This window comes from Camellia sinensis, chromosome 2 (assembly GCF_055761805.1).
Source record: "Camellia sinensis isolate YWXY chromosome 2, ASM5576180v1, whole genome shotgun sequence".
NCBI lineage: Eukaryota > Viridiplantae > Streptophyta > Magnoliopsida > Ericales > Theaceae > Camellia > Camellia sinensis.
In genome coordinates this window covers 49,303,705-49,320,101 of record NC_138962.1, presented here as the reverse complement: position 1 = coordinate 49,320,101, position 16,397 = coordinate 49,303,705, and the positions used below count along the sequence as shown (strand labels likewise).

General features: G+C 31.6%; 2 protein-coding genes across 2 annotated transcripts; both read right to left on the bottom strand.

The window, feature by feature from the left end:
- Nucleotides 1-10,247: 10,247 nt before the first annotated feature.
- On the bottom strand, nucleotides 10,248-13,256 carry LOC114306586 (uncharacterized). The gene has a single exon (XM_082909210.1). It carries the CDS (start codon nucleotides 13,254-13,256, stop codon nucleotides 10,248-10,250), a length of 3,009 nt encoding a protein of 1,002 aa, XP_082765336.1.
- Nucleotides 13,257-13,451: 195 nt separating this feature from the next.
- On the bottom strand, nucleotides 13,452-14,336 carry LOC145813583 (uncharacterized). Its single transcript, XM_082909203.1, has one exon. It carries the CDS (start codon nucleotides 14,334-14,336, stop codon nucleotides 13,452-13,454), a length of 885 nt encoding a protein of 294 aa, XP_082765329.1.
- Between the last annotated feature and the right edge of the window lie 2,061 nt (nucleotides 14,337-16,397).

The following is a 16,397-nucleotide window of genomic DNA, read 5'->3' as shown; positions in this document are numbered from 1 at the left end:
GATATCATGGCAGCATTTGCAACGGTTTTCTATGGGGTATTTTTGGTAGAATGCAACTAATGGGTGTTTTTTGGTGGAATGCAACTGTTCTAGTGAGGACTGCAACTGGTTTTTGGTGGTCTGCTGCTAGGTAGCTTTTCTGCTGGTCTGCAACTGATCTGGTCTGCTATGCTAGTCTGTTGTGCTGCTGGATGCTTGAATGGGCTGTGTGCTGTTATGCTTGTTTGCTGGCTGAATGGGATGAATGTCAATGTGTTAGGTGGTTGATTGGGCTGTATGCTGGTCTGTGTGCTGTTATGTTGTTGGAGTTGCCTCAGCTGCCTCTACCTGGGTTTTTTTTTTTTTTTGTGTTCTTTTTCTCTATCTGTTGTTGTGGCAGCATCTTTTACTTTCCTTTTTGTTGGTTCCTCACCAACTGGCGCTTGGAGTTTCGTATTAACTCCAAGCTCCTCTTTATTGATATTTCTTATCATACCTTGTATGTTTTCATCAATAAATATTTATTTGCCGATCAAAAAAAAAATATTCAATTTATCGCGTTTGTACAAAAAAATAGACAATAATTGTGTTTTTAAAAATAAACCATCTATTTTTATGGTAAAAAAATAATAAATTAAATAGGTTATGATTATCAAATTGATATTTTTTTTTATGAATAAAATATATAAAGTGCCTAATAAAATAAACGAATTTGAATAATTAAAGCTAAATAGCTGATAAGTCCCACGGCCTTAACAACACCCTCCCGTCAAAATTTTGGACGGGAGAGCATCCTCCATTTTTTTATTGCATGGTTTATTTTTCTTAAGCATAGTGACACGTGGTATTAATTTGGTTTATTAATTCACGTGGTATTTATTATATTATTATAACGAAATTTTAAATAATAAAATTTTATTAGTGTGTTTTATATCAGTGAGTTAAAAAATAAATAATTTGTATAATATATCTGCTTAAAAAGATTATCAAAAAAGTTAATGTAATTTTTATTCATAACTTATGAGACAAATATAACTTATATAATTTAATTATTTAAAAGTTACGAGACAAAAATAACTTATGTTAATTAATTATTTAAAAATTGAGAGAAGTGTGTTTTAAATTTTAGTTCTTTAATTATTAATTTTTCATTTGAAAAAAATTACACCAAATAAAATTAATTATTGCAATGTAACTGACAGCAAGTTTTATAATTTGGTTTATTAATTGACGTGGTATTTATTATATTATTATAACGAAATTTTAAATAATAAAATTTTAATATTTAAAAGTTACGAGACAAAAATAACTTATATTAATTGATTATTTAAAAATTGAGAGAAGTGTGTTTTAAATTTTAGTTCTTTAATTATTAATTTTTCATTTGAAAAAAATTACACCAAATAAAATTAGAGTTAATTAACTAAAAGTTCTATTTACAAATGTTATTTTTGAACCAATAAGTCCTATTTAGTAAAACTAAAAATGTTATCAATTTTTTCTAATCTTTAAAAACTAATAACATTATCAATTTTGCATAATAACATTTCAGATAATTATTTCACTAACTAATGAAGAAAAACAGAGTATGAGATTAAACGGTTTTGTCATTCTACTTATTGGTTTGATTCAATTATCTAATAAAACTAAGAACATTATCAGTTTTTTCATTTTTAAAGTTTTGCACATCAATGTTCCATCATCATGCTACTTTACATACACAAAATTTTCGGTTTTTCACAAAACAATAATTCCGTTTTTTCAAAAAAAAAAAACATTAAATTTTTTTTTTTTTTTGCTCATAATTTTTTTTTTTTTAGTTTTTTCAATTTGAAAGTTGATGTTTTAAAATTTTGAAAATCAAAATAAATGTTAAATTATCATATTTCTTTATAGATAATCAAAAATGATGAATAATCATTGTTAGACAATTTCAACTATTAAAAATTTAATGAGACTTGAAAGTTTAAAAAATCTTAATTATAACTTAATGAAATATAAGTTCATAAATTAAGACTTTCGTGTAAATGCCCCATAAAATTATCGTTCCCAAAGCTTAGGTAAGGTGTAGATTGTTGGAAACATTAAACATTATTCCATGGTTTAAAATTACTTTTCAAAAGCAAAAAATTATGAAGTAATTTGATCTATTATTTATGTGATACTCTTAACAAATAAATAACAGCAAAATATATTGAGTGAGTTATTTTTTACCTCTCAACTATAATAGAAGTGGGTGAATATTATTCCACCATCAATTTTTATTTTATTTTTTTTTGTACGTCATTGATTAATTAATGCGAAATTAACTTCACAACAAATATGTGTTAATAAGACCACCCAAATTGTTGTTGGAAAAAAATAGTTTTATAACATTTTTGGTTCTTTAAGTCAAAATAAAGGTGGAATTCACGCGATATTTTAAGGTGAATTACACCAACGGTCTTTATAATTTAGAGTTTGTGTCACTGTAGTCTTTAACTTTTCAATTGTGACACATTTGATCTTAAATTTTGAATCTTATTTCAAATAAGGACAATTGAAGATACCATTGGATTTTTCAAGGGTAAAATTGTCAATTCGATAAAATATAAACTAATTTGACAAAAATAAATGTCAAAAAAATATTTTTGAAATTTTTAAAAATTATTTCTACCCATTAAAGATAAAAATATGTAAAATTGATAACTCTTTTAGACATTTATTTATTTATTTATTTTACAAAATTAATTTTTATTATGTGTTTAGATGATAATCATGTTCTTTTTATTAAATTAGTTTTTATTTTTTCAAAAGTCAAATATGGCGATAACTTGATATCATTATTGAACCAATCGATTAAATCAAAAAAATCCAAAACTAAAAACATTTCATATATTAAATATATTGATTACACATTAAAAGTTTAACAACTACCCATTACATGATCAGCATTTAAATATATAATAAAAATTAATTTAGTAAAATAAATGAATATGTCTACAAGATTTATCAATTTTACATAATTTTATCTTTGGTAGGAAAAAATAATTTTTAAAAACTTAAAAATATTTTTTTGACATTTATTTTTGTCAAATTAGTTTATATTTTATCAAATAGACAATTTTTTCCTTCAAATTAAGCAATGGTATCTTCAATTGTCTTTATTTGAAATAACATTCAAAATTCAGAATAAAATGTGTCACAATTAAAAAGTCAAAAACTAAAATGACACAAATTCCAAACAATAAAAATTATTAGTGTAATTCACCCTTATTTTAAATAGGTGTATATTATTGTAATGCCTTCACTTTAATGTATAGGTTGATAACAAATTGTTATTTGGTCAAAACTATTAAAAAAAATAATGAGAAATTGAGACTCGAAAATCACCATGTATACTTACTTAAAATTTATATCACATTGATTTTATAGAAAATTCATAATAAGTTAATACTAGCTTGTTTGGTTTGATTTTTTAAAATTCACTTTTAAAAAAATTAATTTTTTTTATTTTTTCGTATTTTTTTATCTTCGTTGAATTTTTTTAATTTTTAAATACACCTAACATAAATATACTTGAAAATTATAATATTTGTGAAAAAAAATTTAGAAAATTCATTAGATACCAAAAATACAAAAAAAAAATTGAGAATTCAGTACATTTTTCAAATTCTTGTGTATTTATTAATTTTTTAAAATATTTGTATACAAATATTTTACTTTTTAGATATATTTAAGTAAGGTACATCTAAAACAATAAAAAAAAATTACTTAAAATTTTAAAAATATTTCTTAAAAATTAAAATATATATATATATATATATATATATGAAAAATAAAACACTCCATTTTAAAAAAATTAAAAAATTGAAACCAAACCCAATGCATGTAATAATTCTTTAATATGAGTTTCGGAGAACCTAAGTTTTATGGACAAGAGAGAGTTTAGCCAAAGTGTTGGACAACCTGCATGTGCATGCGCTGCCCTTGCCAGTGGCGACTTTAAAAATTTAAAAATAATAGAAAATCTACGGTCCCGTTTGTTTGGGGTTATAAAGAGTGGATTAGGATTACTAATTCTTTAATATTACTAATGGGGTGTTTATTTTGAGAGATGGGGAGAGGACTATTAATCCCTTGGTATTAGTAGTATTCTTGGAAGGGAGATTGGTAAGGAGGAGATAGAGATGGTATTAGAAAAATAGTGAGGGGATTAGAAATTTTTTTATTTTTTATATATTAGAATTTTTTTTTTAAATATTAATGTTCAATTTTTTTATATTTTTTTATTTGTTTTATTATTTTATATAAAAATAATTTAACAATTTTTCACTATTAATCCCCTCACTATCAATCCCTTCCATTTTATCTCTAAAAACAAACGAGGCCTAAAACTTCTACTAAAAATTTTACTAAATATCTCATATGAATGTAAGACTCACATGAGACCTACATTGTGTTAGTCTCACACCCATATGAGATATTTGGTAAAAATTTTAATAAAATTTTTAAAATCACTAACATTACTCTTAATTCAAGTTTTTAATTTTTCGCGCTTTGTTGTTTTTCGAAAAAAAATTATATTTTTGTTATTTTTTTTAAATACACCTAATGTAGATGTATAAAAAAAAATTTGAAAAAAACTAAAGATATTCAATAAATACAAAAAATAAAAAATATATATTGAAATTTTCTATTTAGTGAATCTTATAAATATTTTAATTTTTAAATGTTATCTAAGTAAATCTGAAAAGTTAAAATATATACACATATGCTAAAAATTTAAAAGGTTCTTGAAAAAAAAATCAAAATATGTTTTAACAATGGTTAACTAAACAAAGTAATTTAAATTTCTCAAACAGTAGGTCTCTAATGAGTGCAGATCCCTATTAGATGGGTCCTTCCATTTTGTAATGAAATTAAACTATATTAAATAAAATAATAATAACATAAATAAATAAAGTTTAAAGATTTTTTATGGCATGATGGCGTCCTAGGACATCATCCCATGTGGAATCCCCTTGGCACCCTAAGGCGGTCGCAGATCAGATTTGTGCGGTTTGTGATTTAATTTGATCCGTTCGTATTTATGTGGTTTGAAAAAAAGTCAAATCGTAACTATTCGTAATATGGTTTGTGGTGTTGTTCTAGATAGGTAACTTAAGAGAGGGGTGAATTAGATTATTAAAAATTTTAAAATATTAAAATTAACACAATATTCAGAATTTTAATAAATAAAAAAAAATAGAATAATAATTATCAATATAAAAGTAAGAGAGATAGGGAGAGAAAATCAAATACTGCGATTTATAGTGATTCGGCACGCCAGGCCTATGTCCACTCCCCAAAGAACCTCTTTGAGAATTTTTTTACTATCAATTGAATAAATACACTACCAAACTTGTGGATTTGGTACAGGACTTACTCTTATCTATTGAGCCTCACTCAATAATAAAAGCCTTACCCTTACAAAATCTCTCACAAAAATAAGAAATAAGAATAAGTGGTACTTAAACCCTCTTTTATAATAATTCTCTCACAAATAGTAGATATGAAAGTGTAAGAACAAAGACTAGACTTAGATCTGAAAGTGAAAGAGCAGAATACAATTTGGAGCTCACAGAAAATTTTCTCTTCAAGTTCTTGATTTTTCTCCACACACAACACTTCTATTTATACACAAAAATATACCTGTTAGACGCTCCTTGCTGACGTCATGGATGACATTAGTTTGGAAGAGAATTACGTGTAAGAAAATTTGCACTCTTACAAATTTGAATATCTTTAGGTATTAGTCAAAAGTGTACAAAAAGGAAAAGAAAAATTAATTTGAATTATATCTTGTATGACTTTCCACATGCTAATAATTAATGTGTTCATATGCTAATATTCAATGTTTCCACATACTAATATATATGATACAATCAATGTTGTGTAAAAAAAATATAATTGCTCCGTGATGTATACTATTTGCATTATATATATAAAGTTATATATATATATATATATATATATAATGTTCTAATCAAATATTTGCATACACAAAAAAAATCTCTTTAAATAATATTTATGATGGATCTGAAAATATATGTCCTTTTTAAAATATTGTATATGTTGTAGAGATTTTAAACTAAATATATTCTACCACTCCATATTAATTTGTCAAAACAAGACAACCTATCAATATCAAATTTGTCAAAATAATACAACCAATCCATCATTTTTGTCAAAATAATATAATTAATCAATTTTTAATTTGGTCAAAAAGTAAATAGTGATTAGTCTCAATTTTCAAAAAGTGAATAGTAAAGTTTTTAAAAATATTTTTATTTAACTAATATTTAACAAATATATATATTTTAAAAAGATAATATTTTGTGTCAAATAAATATGTATATTAAAAAAATCTAAATTGTTACAAATAATATTTCAGACATCATCAATAGTAAATAATACAAATAATATTTTAGACATCATCAAAATTAAATAATATGATTAACATGCGGTTTGCGGTTTGTACAGATAGGGTTCGCGAATATGCGAACAATTTTGGATTGAACTTTTTCCTTTAAAAATCTATTTTTTTTAGTTACATAAGTCAAAAATTAAGATAATAATTAAAACAGCCTTAATGGAAAATCAAGACTGTAACAATCCGAAATTTTAAGTTGTTTCTTAAATTTTATATTAATATTTTTAATTATAAATGATAAAAATATAATTTTATATATAATTAATTAAAATATATATATATACACATGCCCTGTCACCATCCTAGCGCATAGGCTGATGTCACCATCCTAGCACATAGGCTGATGAATATGCATATATAGGTAGGATGAGAGCAAATGGCAAATAAATTGAGGGACATGTGGTGGCAAATCTTGCCACATGACTTGCATATACTCTCTATAAATACGGGAGGATTTGCTTAGATCAAGAAAACAAAAAGTAAGGAAAGGGGAATAAATCCTAGAAGTAAAGAAAAAAAAAAAAAAAAAAAAAAAGAAGTAAAGTATTAATTTTAAGGTGAGATATATTATACTTTAAGTCACCATAATATGTTTTCTATATGTTTTGAGTTATTATAATTTATTTTGCGTAATTATGTTTTAATTATGTTATTTATTTTACGAACCTTATTTTATATAATAAGTAAAACTTATGGATATAACTGTTTATTAAAATGTGTTTTGAGTAATTATTTTATAAGTAACCACCAGGGAGGTCCCATGCCTTGGGAGAATTAAATAACCATTGGCCCCTGTTTGGCCACTTTATGATCCTCTGTTTGTCATGGATCCATTGACTCATATTCTGATTGTCACTCCAGTGACCCCTGTTCTGTTTTGTTCTGTACCATGGTTATGATTATTTTATATTATATGTCAAATGATTTCCGTATTATATATTTTGTATTTTAATATCAAGCTATGTTTAGTCTCATAATTATCCATGATGAATTTTATGCCCTTATACTCTTAGTATAATATTTCTCACTCCGTCATGTGCTTGTAGTTATTTACCACTTTCAGGTGACATGTCAGGGCCAGCGCGTGGGGTAAGCACAAAGCACTTTATAGTTCAGCTCTGATAATTTAATTAAATAGAAGCTCCAATGATTTTTTTGATACCCTCACTTTAATATTATTTCCACTCGCATTTATTAATTTGTTCAAGAATTGGCCGTAGGTAACTTCAGTTACTGGCCATCACGATACTTAACCTTGGGTACGGGGAACGAGTTGTGACAAGTGGTATCAGAGCCTAGGTTTTTAAAATTATTTTTATTAAAGTATTGGAGCATAAGACACAGGCACAAATAAGATGAGGGAAACGTTGAGCTAGATTACAGGTTGTAGTTAAATTAAATATTTGTGTAACAACAATCGTGGTATATATAATTATGGTATTTCACTAAATTTTGTAATTAAGATGAATTATTAGTTACTCTATATAATTGTATATATCTTTCATGTATGTGCTAAATAATTTGAAGAAAAAAAACCAATTACAAAAAAAAAAATTCCGTATCAAATGTTCCGTAGCATTTGAAAAGAAAAAAAAGAAATCATTTTGACTTTTTAAAAATGGGTTCAAATGTATAATCTTTCACAAAACCAATGAACAGTTTTTAAAGTCACCCATTGTTTCTCATTTTGGCCCAAAATAATTTTTGACAAATAAACAGTGAGTTGTTTTTGGTAAATTTTTTTGAGGTAAAGATTTAGTAATATTTTATATCAGATTAATCATCAAATTTATTATTGATATATATTTATCAGAGTGCGCAGCGGATAACTTACACGACAAATTTTGAGGACAAAATTTAAAAAAAGAGGAAAGATTGTAACAATCTAAAATTTTAAATTGTTCCTTAAATTTTATATTAGTCTTATTTAATTATAAATAAGAAAAATATAATTTTATGTATAATTAATTAAACTAAAAAAAAAAAAAAGAGATATATACACGCCCTATCACCACTATAGCTCATAGGGTGTGTTTGATTGGGGGATAAGGGGGGACTATCCACTATTTGGACTCCATGTCCGGCCTCCCTCCTTATCCGTCGTTTGATTTTTTTTTAGTCCGGCGGACTCCATGTCCGGCCGAACTCCATGTCCCCCATATGGGGGACTATCCTGTCCTGGGGGGGTGGGATTGTTTTGGGGGGACTAATCACTGTTTGGATTAGATGCGAAAATGACAATTTTGACCCTCTATTATTTAATTATGTATTATATTTAATAAAATTTAATAAAATTTAAATGTCTCAATTTAAAAATAAAATAATTTTATTTAACTTTTTATTAATGTTTTATTTATTTAATTTTTTAAAATAATTTTTTATAGATATTTTATTAATGTTTTATTTTAAAATTTTGTTTATGTTTTATTTAATTTTATTATTTAAATTTAATAGATGTTTTAATAGATGTTTTATTTAAACAATTAAATGTTTAATTTCAACAATAAATAATTTCATTTATTTAAATTATGTTTTATTTAAACATTTAAACATTTGTACATCAAAATGTTTATTAAATTATTTCAACATCTGTACATCAACATGTATATTTATTTAACATCTATTAAATTATGTTTTAATACGTCAACATTTGATTACATCTACATTTGTTAATTGTTAATTACATCAACATTTGTTAATTGTTTAAACATAATCTGTACATCAACATTTATTTAATTGTTAATTGTTAATTGTTTAAACATAATCTGTACATCAAAATAATTTCAATGTTAATTGTTTAAATAAAAATTTAAACATTTAACCATTAGTATGTTTAATTTCAACAATATATTTTTATTTGTTTAAATAAAAATAATCTGTACCAGTCAATTTTTTATCAATATTAGTATGTTTGAATATCTTTAAACAAAATTTAACTATTAGTACGTTTAATGTTTACTAAAAATAATTAAAATATTAAAGATATGTTTAATATTGCTATTACTTAGTAAACAATTGAAAAAGGGTAAAATAGTCTTTTGTTCATTTATTCTATCCAGTCCGTCCAACCAAACGTTGGATTCACTGAAAATAGTCCTATCCAGACATCTAATCCCATGAAAAAGCAAACACAGGATACATATCCAATCCGACCAAATAATTCGGGGGATTCACAGTCCTAAGACTCAAGTCCCATAGATTATAATCCCCCCTTTTTCAGTCCGTCCAATCAAACACACCCATAAGGGGTTGAATATGCATATATAAGTACCATGAGTCACCTAAGTTAGGGGCAAATGGAAAATAAATTGAGTGAGACGTGTCTTGCCACATGACTTGCATATACTCCTATAGATACGGGAGGATTTGCTTAGATCAAGAAAACCAAACCAATGAAAGGAGAACAGATATTAGAAGTAACGAAAAAAGAGTGGAGTATTAATTTTAAGATGAATTATTATAGTTTAGGTCATTATAATATGTTTTTTATATGTCTTAAGTTATCATAATTTATTTTACGTAATTATGTTTTAATTATGTTATTTATTTTATGAACCTTATTTTATATAATAAGTAAAACTCATGGATATAACTGTTTGTTATAATGTATTTTGAGTAATTATTTTATAAGTATCACCACGGAGGTCCCATGTCTAGGGGGACTTAAATAATCATTGGCCCCTTGGCCATTTTGTGGTCCTCTGTTTGTCATGGATCGATTGATCTCCAGTGACCTCTGATTTATTCTGTTCTATTCTGTACCGTGATTATGATTTTTTTTTTTTTGAGGATAACGAAGCAATATAAATATTAACTAAGCAATAAGTCTTACATCAGTAGCAAGTTTGTGAGCAGCATGAACCACATCACGGTCCACTTTTTGTAGAACAACATAATCAAAAGATTTACACAAGGACAAAATGTCAGCAAGAATGGATTGGAGACTCCATTCGGATTCTTGAGTATGGTGTTGTAGCAGCAGCAGTAGGACTAAGCAATTTGTTTGAAGAAGCAGATGATTGATGCCGGACCGGACTGCCCAGTGCATAGCATGGAGAACCGCAGCTGCTTCTACCTGTTGAGGAGATAACATTGAAGGTCCCAACATAGCTTCCTCATAGACTTGGTGATCATCAGAATCGAAGCAAACCCATGCCAGACCAGTGCGCTCACCAACAGCAACCCAAGAGCCATCCACTATAATACGCATACGCGGACCAGCAGCAATGCAAGGCCGAGCATTCTGTAAAATAACCTGCTTAACAAAACTGGTTTGAGGAGAAGAAGTAGAGTGAGAAATCTCATAAGGAACATTGTGCAAGGGTGAAAGAAATAAAGTTAGTAACTCGGAAGCAAACATGATCGGTCGTTCTATGGACACCTCAGCTTTATGGAATTCTACAGAATTACGTTGCATCCAAATGGCCCATAATAAGGCAATGGAATGTAATACAATCTCCGAGTCATGTATTTGATGCACCCATCCTTTAAACCATGAAAAAAAGGATAGAGGTCTTCCCACTCCAAAATCTAACCCCAAAGTCGATCCACGCCAAATCCGTTGTGAAATGGGGCAATCAAAAAACAAATGTTCAAGTGATTCCGCAGTCTGGAAACACCTGGAACACATAATATCAATTGGCATTCCTCTTTTCTTTAATTCAGTTTTAACCGGAAGAATATTATGAAGACATTTCCACACAAACAAGATCCATTTGGGGGGGATCTTAAACTGCCATAAGCGTTTCCAAACTTGCCAATCCGGATCAGGCCTAGAATGGTCAGGAAACTGTCGGGTTAACGCTTGCTTATAACCGGATTTGACTGAATACTCACCACTTTTGGTCGGACCCCACACCATTTTGTCGTCCATATCAACTTGAGCAATGTGCATTGATACAATATAAGGGAGGACAGATGGGGGAAAGAACAATTCCAATAATTCAAGACGCCAAGACCTTCGCACGGGATCTATGAAATGTGCAACCCTTAATCCAGGACAAAAATCATTCCAACCGCGACCTCTACAAGGATTTGAAACAATCGGAATCCATTGATCCTCAAAAGGGTTAATACGTTGTCCGTTCCCCACTACCCATTGAAGTCCCGATGCAAGTAACGAACGGCCCCATAAAATACTCCGCCATCCCCATGAAGAGGACGAAGATGGGCGAATGTTAAGAAAGGAACGCCGTTGACAATATTTACCAAGCATCACCCGAGAAAGTAATAAATTGGGACATGAAAGAATCCGCCATGCTTGTTTAGCTAACAAAGCTTGGTTAAAACACAGAAGATTTCGAAAACCCAATCCCCCCCAATTTTTGGGGAGACACATATATGTCCATTTTTTCCAAGGGATCCCGTTACCCCGGGAGGAGGCCCAAAGAAACTGACGAATAAGAGACGTAAGCTTATGCTGAAATGATTCAGGCATGCGGAACACCGTCATAAGGTACACCGGAATGGATTGAAGGACATGTTTGACCAAAATACCCCGCCCTGCAAAATTTAAAAAATCACATTTCCAGCCTTGTAACTTGTGGCTAACTTTACTCAGAATTGAGGTAAATATGTCCGACTTTGAGCGCCCGGAGAAACCCAAGTTAGCCCCCAAATAGATGCCGGGTTTTGGGACAACTTTAACTCCAAAAAGAGATACTAGCCAGTCCCTGGCCAATTGTGAAAAATTGGGACTAAGATAAAGCTCCGATTTATGAAAATTAATACGCAGCCCAGAGTAGTGACAAAAGGCATTTAAAAACCAATGGAAGCACCAAATTTCTTCTGTCTTATAGTTAAGGAATATAAAACAATCATCAGCAAAAAGCAAATGTGAAATAGGGGGCGACTGACGACTAATAGCGATACCACGGCAAATGTTGAGAGACGCCAAATGCGCAAATCCTTCCGAAAAGACATGCATTACCAATAAAAACAAATACGGCGAAAGGGGGTCGCCTTGCCGCAGACCGGCTGCAGGTGCAAAAAAATCCGATGGAATGCCATTAACCAGGACAGCAAATTGGACAGTAGATACACATTGAGAAATTAATTGAATCCACTTATCTGAGAAACCCATTTTAGCCATAACCGCTTCAAGGAAAGCCCAACTCACTCTATCATAGGCTTTATTCATATCCAACTTTAATCCAAAAGAGGACAAACTTCCCTGTTTTTTGCGCTTTTTAATATATTCAATAACTTCATGGGCCAACAGAATATTATCAGATATAAGACGACCCTTCAAGAAGGCACACTGATTATCAGCAAGCAAATCCGGCAGCACTAAACTAAGTCTATTAGCCAGCACTTTTGCACCTATTTTATAAAGCACATTGCATAAACTGATAGGCCTATAATCATGAACCGTCATGGGACTCTTCGTTTTGGGAATAAGGCAGATAAAAGTTTTGTTGAGCGGTTTGAATAAGAATCCGGTAGTGAGAAAACCCAACACAGCCTCTGTCACAGATGAACCCACAATTGACCAATATTTTTGATAAAAACCAGCTATAAACCCATCTGGCCCCGGAGCCTTAAACTTTCCTATTTGAAAGACAGCCTTTTGTATTTTCTCCGTAGAAAATGGATTGTCCAATAAAGTAGAATGATAAGGAGTCAAATGAGTATTAATGACACTAATTAAATTAAAATGAGAGGGAAAGGCACCTGAGTCAATGTGAGAGGCCGATGATGCTGAAAAAAGTTGCTTGAAATGCGCAACAAAAGCTGCTTGGATTTCCTGGGGCTGAGTGAGAACATGACCATCGTGATCCTGTATGATAGCAATGCGATTCCGACTCCGTCTCCAGGACGCCATCCGGTGAAAGAATTTTGTATTGCGATCCCCCAAAGACAGCCAATGTTGTTTAGATCGCTGAGCCCAGTAAAGCTCCTGTTTCTGTAACAAAATATCAAGATGTAACCGTAGCTCCTGTTCAGTAGAAAGTAGGTCCAGATTTGGTAGCCCCTCTTGGACCTGGCGGAGACGAGCAAGAATGTCATCAATTTGGCCTTAGAGACTCCGAAATGACAGAGCATTCCAATTTTTCAAATGTCGATAAACAATGGTCTGCCTCTGAACACAAGTAGCAACATCAGGAGTGGGGTTGTGCCAAATTTTTTGGATAATATCCTGAGTAGACGGATCTGCTAACCAAACTGCCTCAAATCTGCCCCATTTCGGCCCAAAAGGTTCGATACGGCTAGTGTCAAGGAATAGCGGGCTATGATCAAACCGGTGAATAGGCAATGTTACAAGTGAAAATTGTGGGAAGAGGGTTGTCCAACAAGACGAAGCAAGCACCCTATCCAATCGCTCATAAACCGCTTCAGTTTCCTTGCGATTATTACACCAAGTATACCACACCCCTTGAGAAGGAAGATCCACCAACCTATTGCGAAAGATTAATTCATTAAAAGCCGGTGCTCCAGGAATGGATCCTTTGTGTGTACTGAGTTTTTCGGCCCAACCTCGAACCTGATTAAGATCCCCCATAATAATGAATGGCTTTTGCAATTTCTTAAATCTGGTTTCTAGACTACTCCATACTTGACCCCGAGCTAAAATACAGGGAGAACCATACATGAAAATGATAACCCAATTCCCCCTCACAGAATCATGAACCTGTAAAATAATGAAATTCGCATTCAATTCGCACACCTCCAGCAGAGTATCATCATGCCAACCAACCCATAATCCACCAGCTCTACCATTAGAATCCACACCACAATAATGTTTGAAACCCAAGGAAGACCCAAACCGAGAAGCCTGCAGCACCGTATGTTTGGTCTCCATAAAGAAGCAAATATCGGGCTTAAGTCTTCGGATCAAATTACGAGCTGCTTGAACTGTCAGGGGATGACCCAGCCCCCTGCAGTTCCAGCTAAGAAGCTTCATGGCGTGCGAGGAGGTTGTTGTGGGACAACCTCCTGCGAAACCCGTAGCATCGGCCCAAGACTAGGATCTAAAACCAAGGCCATAAACCGGCTTGTTTGATGATGAACCTGCAGTAAATCAGATGGAGCACATGCCTGCGAGACATCATAATCGAAACCACAACCTTCCGGTGAACTGACCCCCGTGTCATATCCCGATTCGGAGGTGATAACATCCTGCACAAGATGACCCGTAGTGGGAGAAACACCCCTCCGATGGCCGCGAGAAACAAGAGAGGAGTGTCCCCGACGACGCCGAGCCGAGGAGCCCATTGACGAACTCGTGCCAGCCTGTAAATGGTTTGACCGAAGATGTAGCTTCCGACGACGACGCTGTGTCGTAAATCTGGCCGACGCCAGTAGGGGTAAATACGGACCAGCATGGGCAGAGGCATGCATGACGGCCTGAGGAGAATACCTTGCTTTCTTCCGACGACGGATATGCTTACGTAGAAACGAACCCAAACTGTGAGAAGGATACATAGAATCTGAGACCATACCGGAACCATGCATGGACGATTCAGTCGGACCATCATGTAAAGTGCTCGGCACCATATCGGCAGCCAGCATGGGCTCTGTATCATATAGTAAGTCAAAACCGGACTCCATTTCCCTTAGCCGTTTCCTGATTGAAGGCCCACGAACAAGAAAAATAGCAGACGTGGGATGAGGAAGTGCAGCTGCTACAGTAGGTGTCTGGGGCCCAACTTCATTAGCCAACGTAGAGCTAGATTGGCCAACTTCAAGATTGGCCAAGCCCGTAATGGTCCAGCTACTTGGGCTTTCTCGGACAAAGGCCCGAGTGGTAATTGGGGCCTCGCCCATAGGAAAATTCAACCGTGGGCCAGGCCCATTAACTTGTATAGCTCGAACAACATCCTCCGTTGAAGCAAGTAGAGCGCTTTGACCAGGACCATTAATGGATCCGTAGTTAATATGCTATTCTTGACGCGGCGAAGCTGTCAACTCGCCAACCCGTTCAGCCACCAACTGACCTGGTCTGATGCCCATTGATGAGAGATGACCCTCCCATTGATGCCATTATGATTATTTTGGATTATATGTCAAACGATTTTCGTATTATATATTCTATATTTTAATATCAAGTTTTGTTTAGCCTCATAATTATTCATGTGAATTTTATGCCCTTATGCTCTTAATATAATATTTCTTACTTTGCCATGTGTTTATAGTTGTTTACCACTTTCAGGTGACATGTCAGGACCAGCGTATGGGGTAGGTACAAAGCACTTTGAAGACATAGTTCAAATCTGACAATTTAATTAAATAGAAGTTCTAATGATTATTTTGGTACCTTTACTTAAATATTATTTTCACTTGCATTTATTAATTTGTTCAAGAATTGGCTATTAGGGGTGAGTAGCGGATATATCGATCCGCCAAAACAGACTGAACCAAACCGATCCGCCACATTTTAGACGGATGCGTGATGACGAACGGATGGATGCAGATTAATTTTCTCCAATCCGCCAATTTGGCGGACGGATGGCGGATTTGAGATTCCTTCGGCCGAAACCGAACTGCTAAACTGCAAGCACCCCTCGTAATTTATAAGACTTTGTATTTTTAATTTGTTTAAATATTCTGTTTGTATTTTCAATTGTAAAAGAGTTTAAATATTATGTTAAAAAAAAATTCAACTTGAATATATTTTTTGAATTGAAAAAAACAAACGTATTATTAATTTGTATTTTTTTGTTTTTAAATCTAATTCTAAAAATAATAAATAGAAAATATGATATATGCTGGTTGGTTTTTGTTTTCAAAAACATATATGGATATAACAATACAGAGACATACAATTTATACTGCTGCTCTGTTCATGGTTTTGGTGGTTTGAATTGTTTTTATATTTTAAGAACCACAAATTGTAATATTTTATGTGAATGAGGCATGCTGTGATTGTAATATGTGGATGAGACATGCAGTGATTGTGATATTCTAAAGTTTCAAACTTTTTTTCTTTGGATGAGGCATGCAGTAATTGTAATACTTTTTTAAG

Bases quoted from the DNA above. Each gene is read 5' to 3' on its own strand.
- LOC114306586 (XM_082909210.1), bottom strand. From the start codon at position 13,256: ATGGCGTCCTGGAGACGGAGTCGGAATCGCATTGCTATCATACAGGAT.
- LOC145813583 (XM_082909203.1), bottom strand. From the start codon at position 14,336: ATGAAGCTTCTTAGCTGGAACTGCAGGGGGCTGGGTCATCCCCTGACA.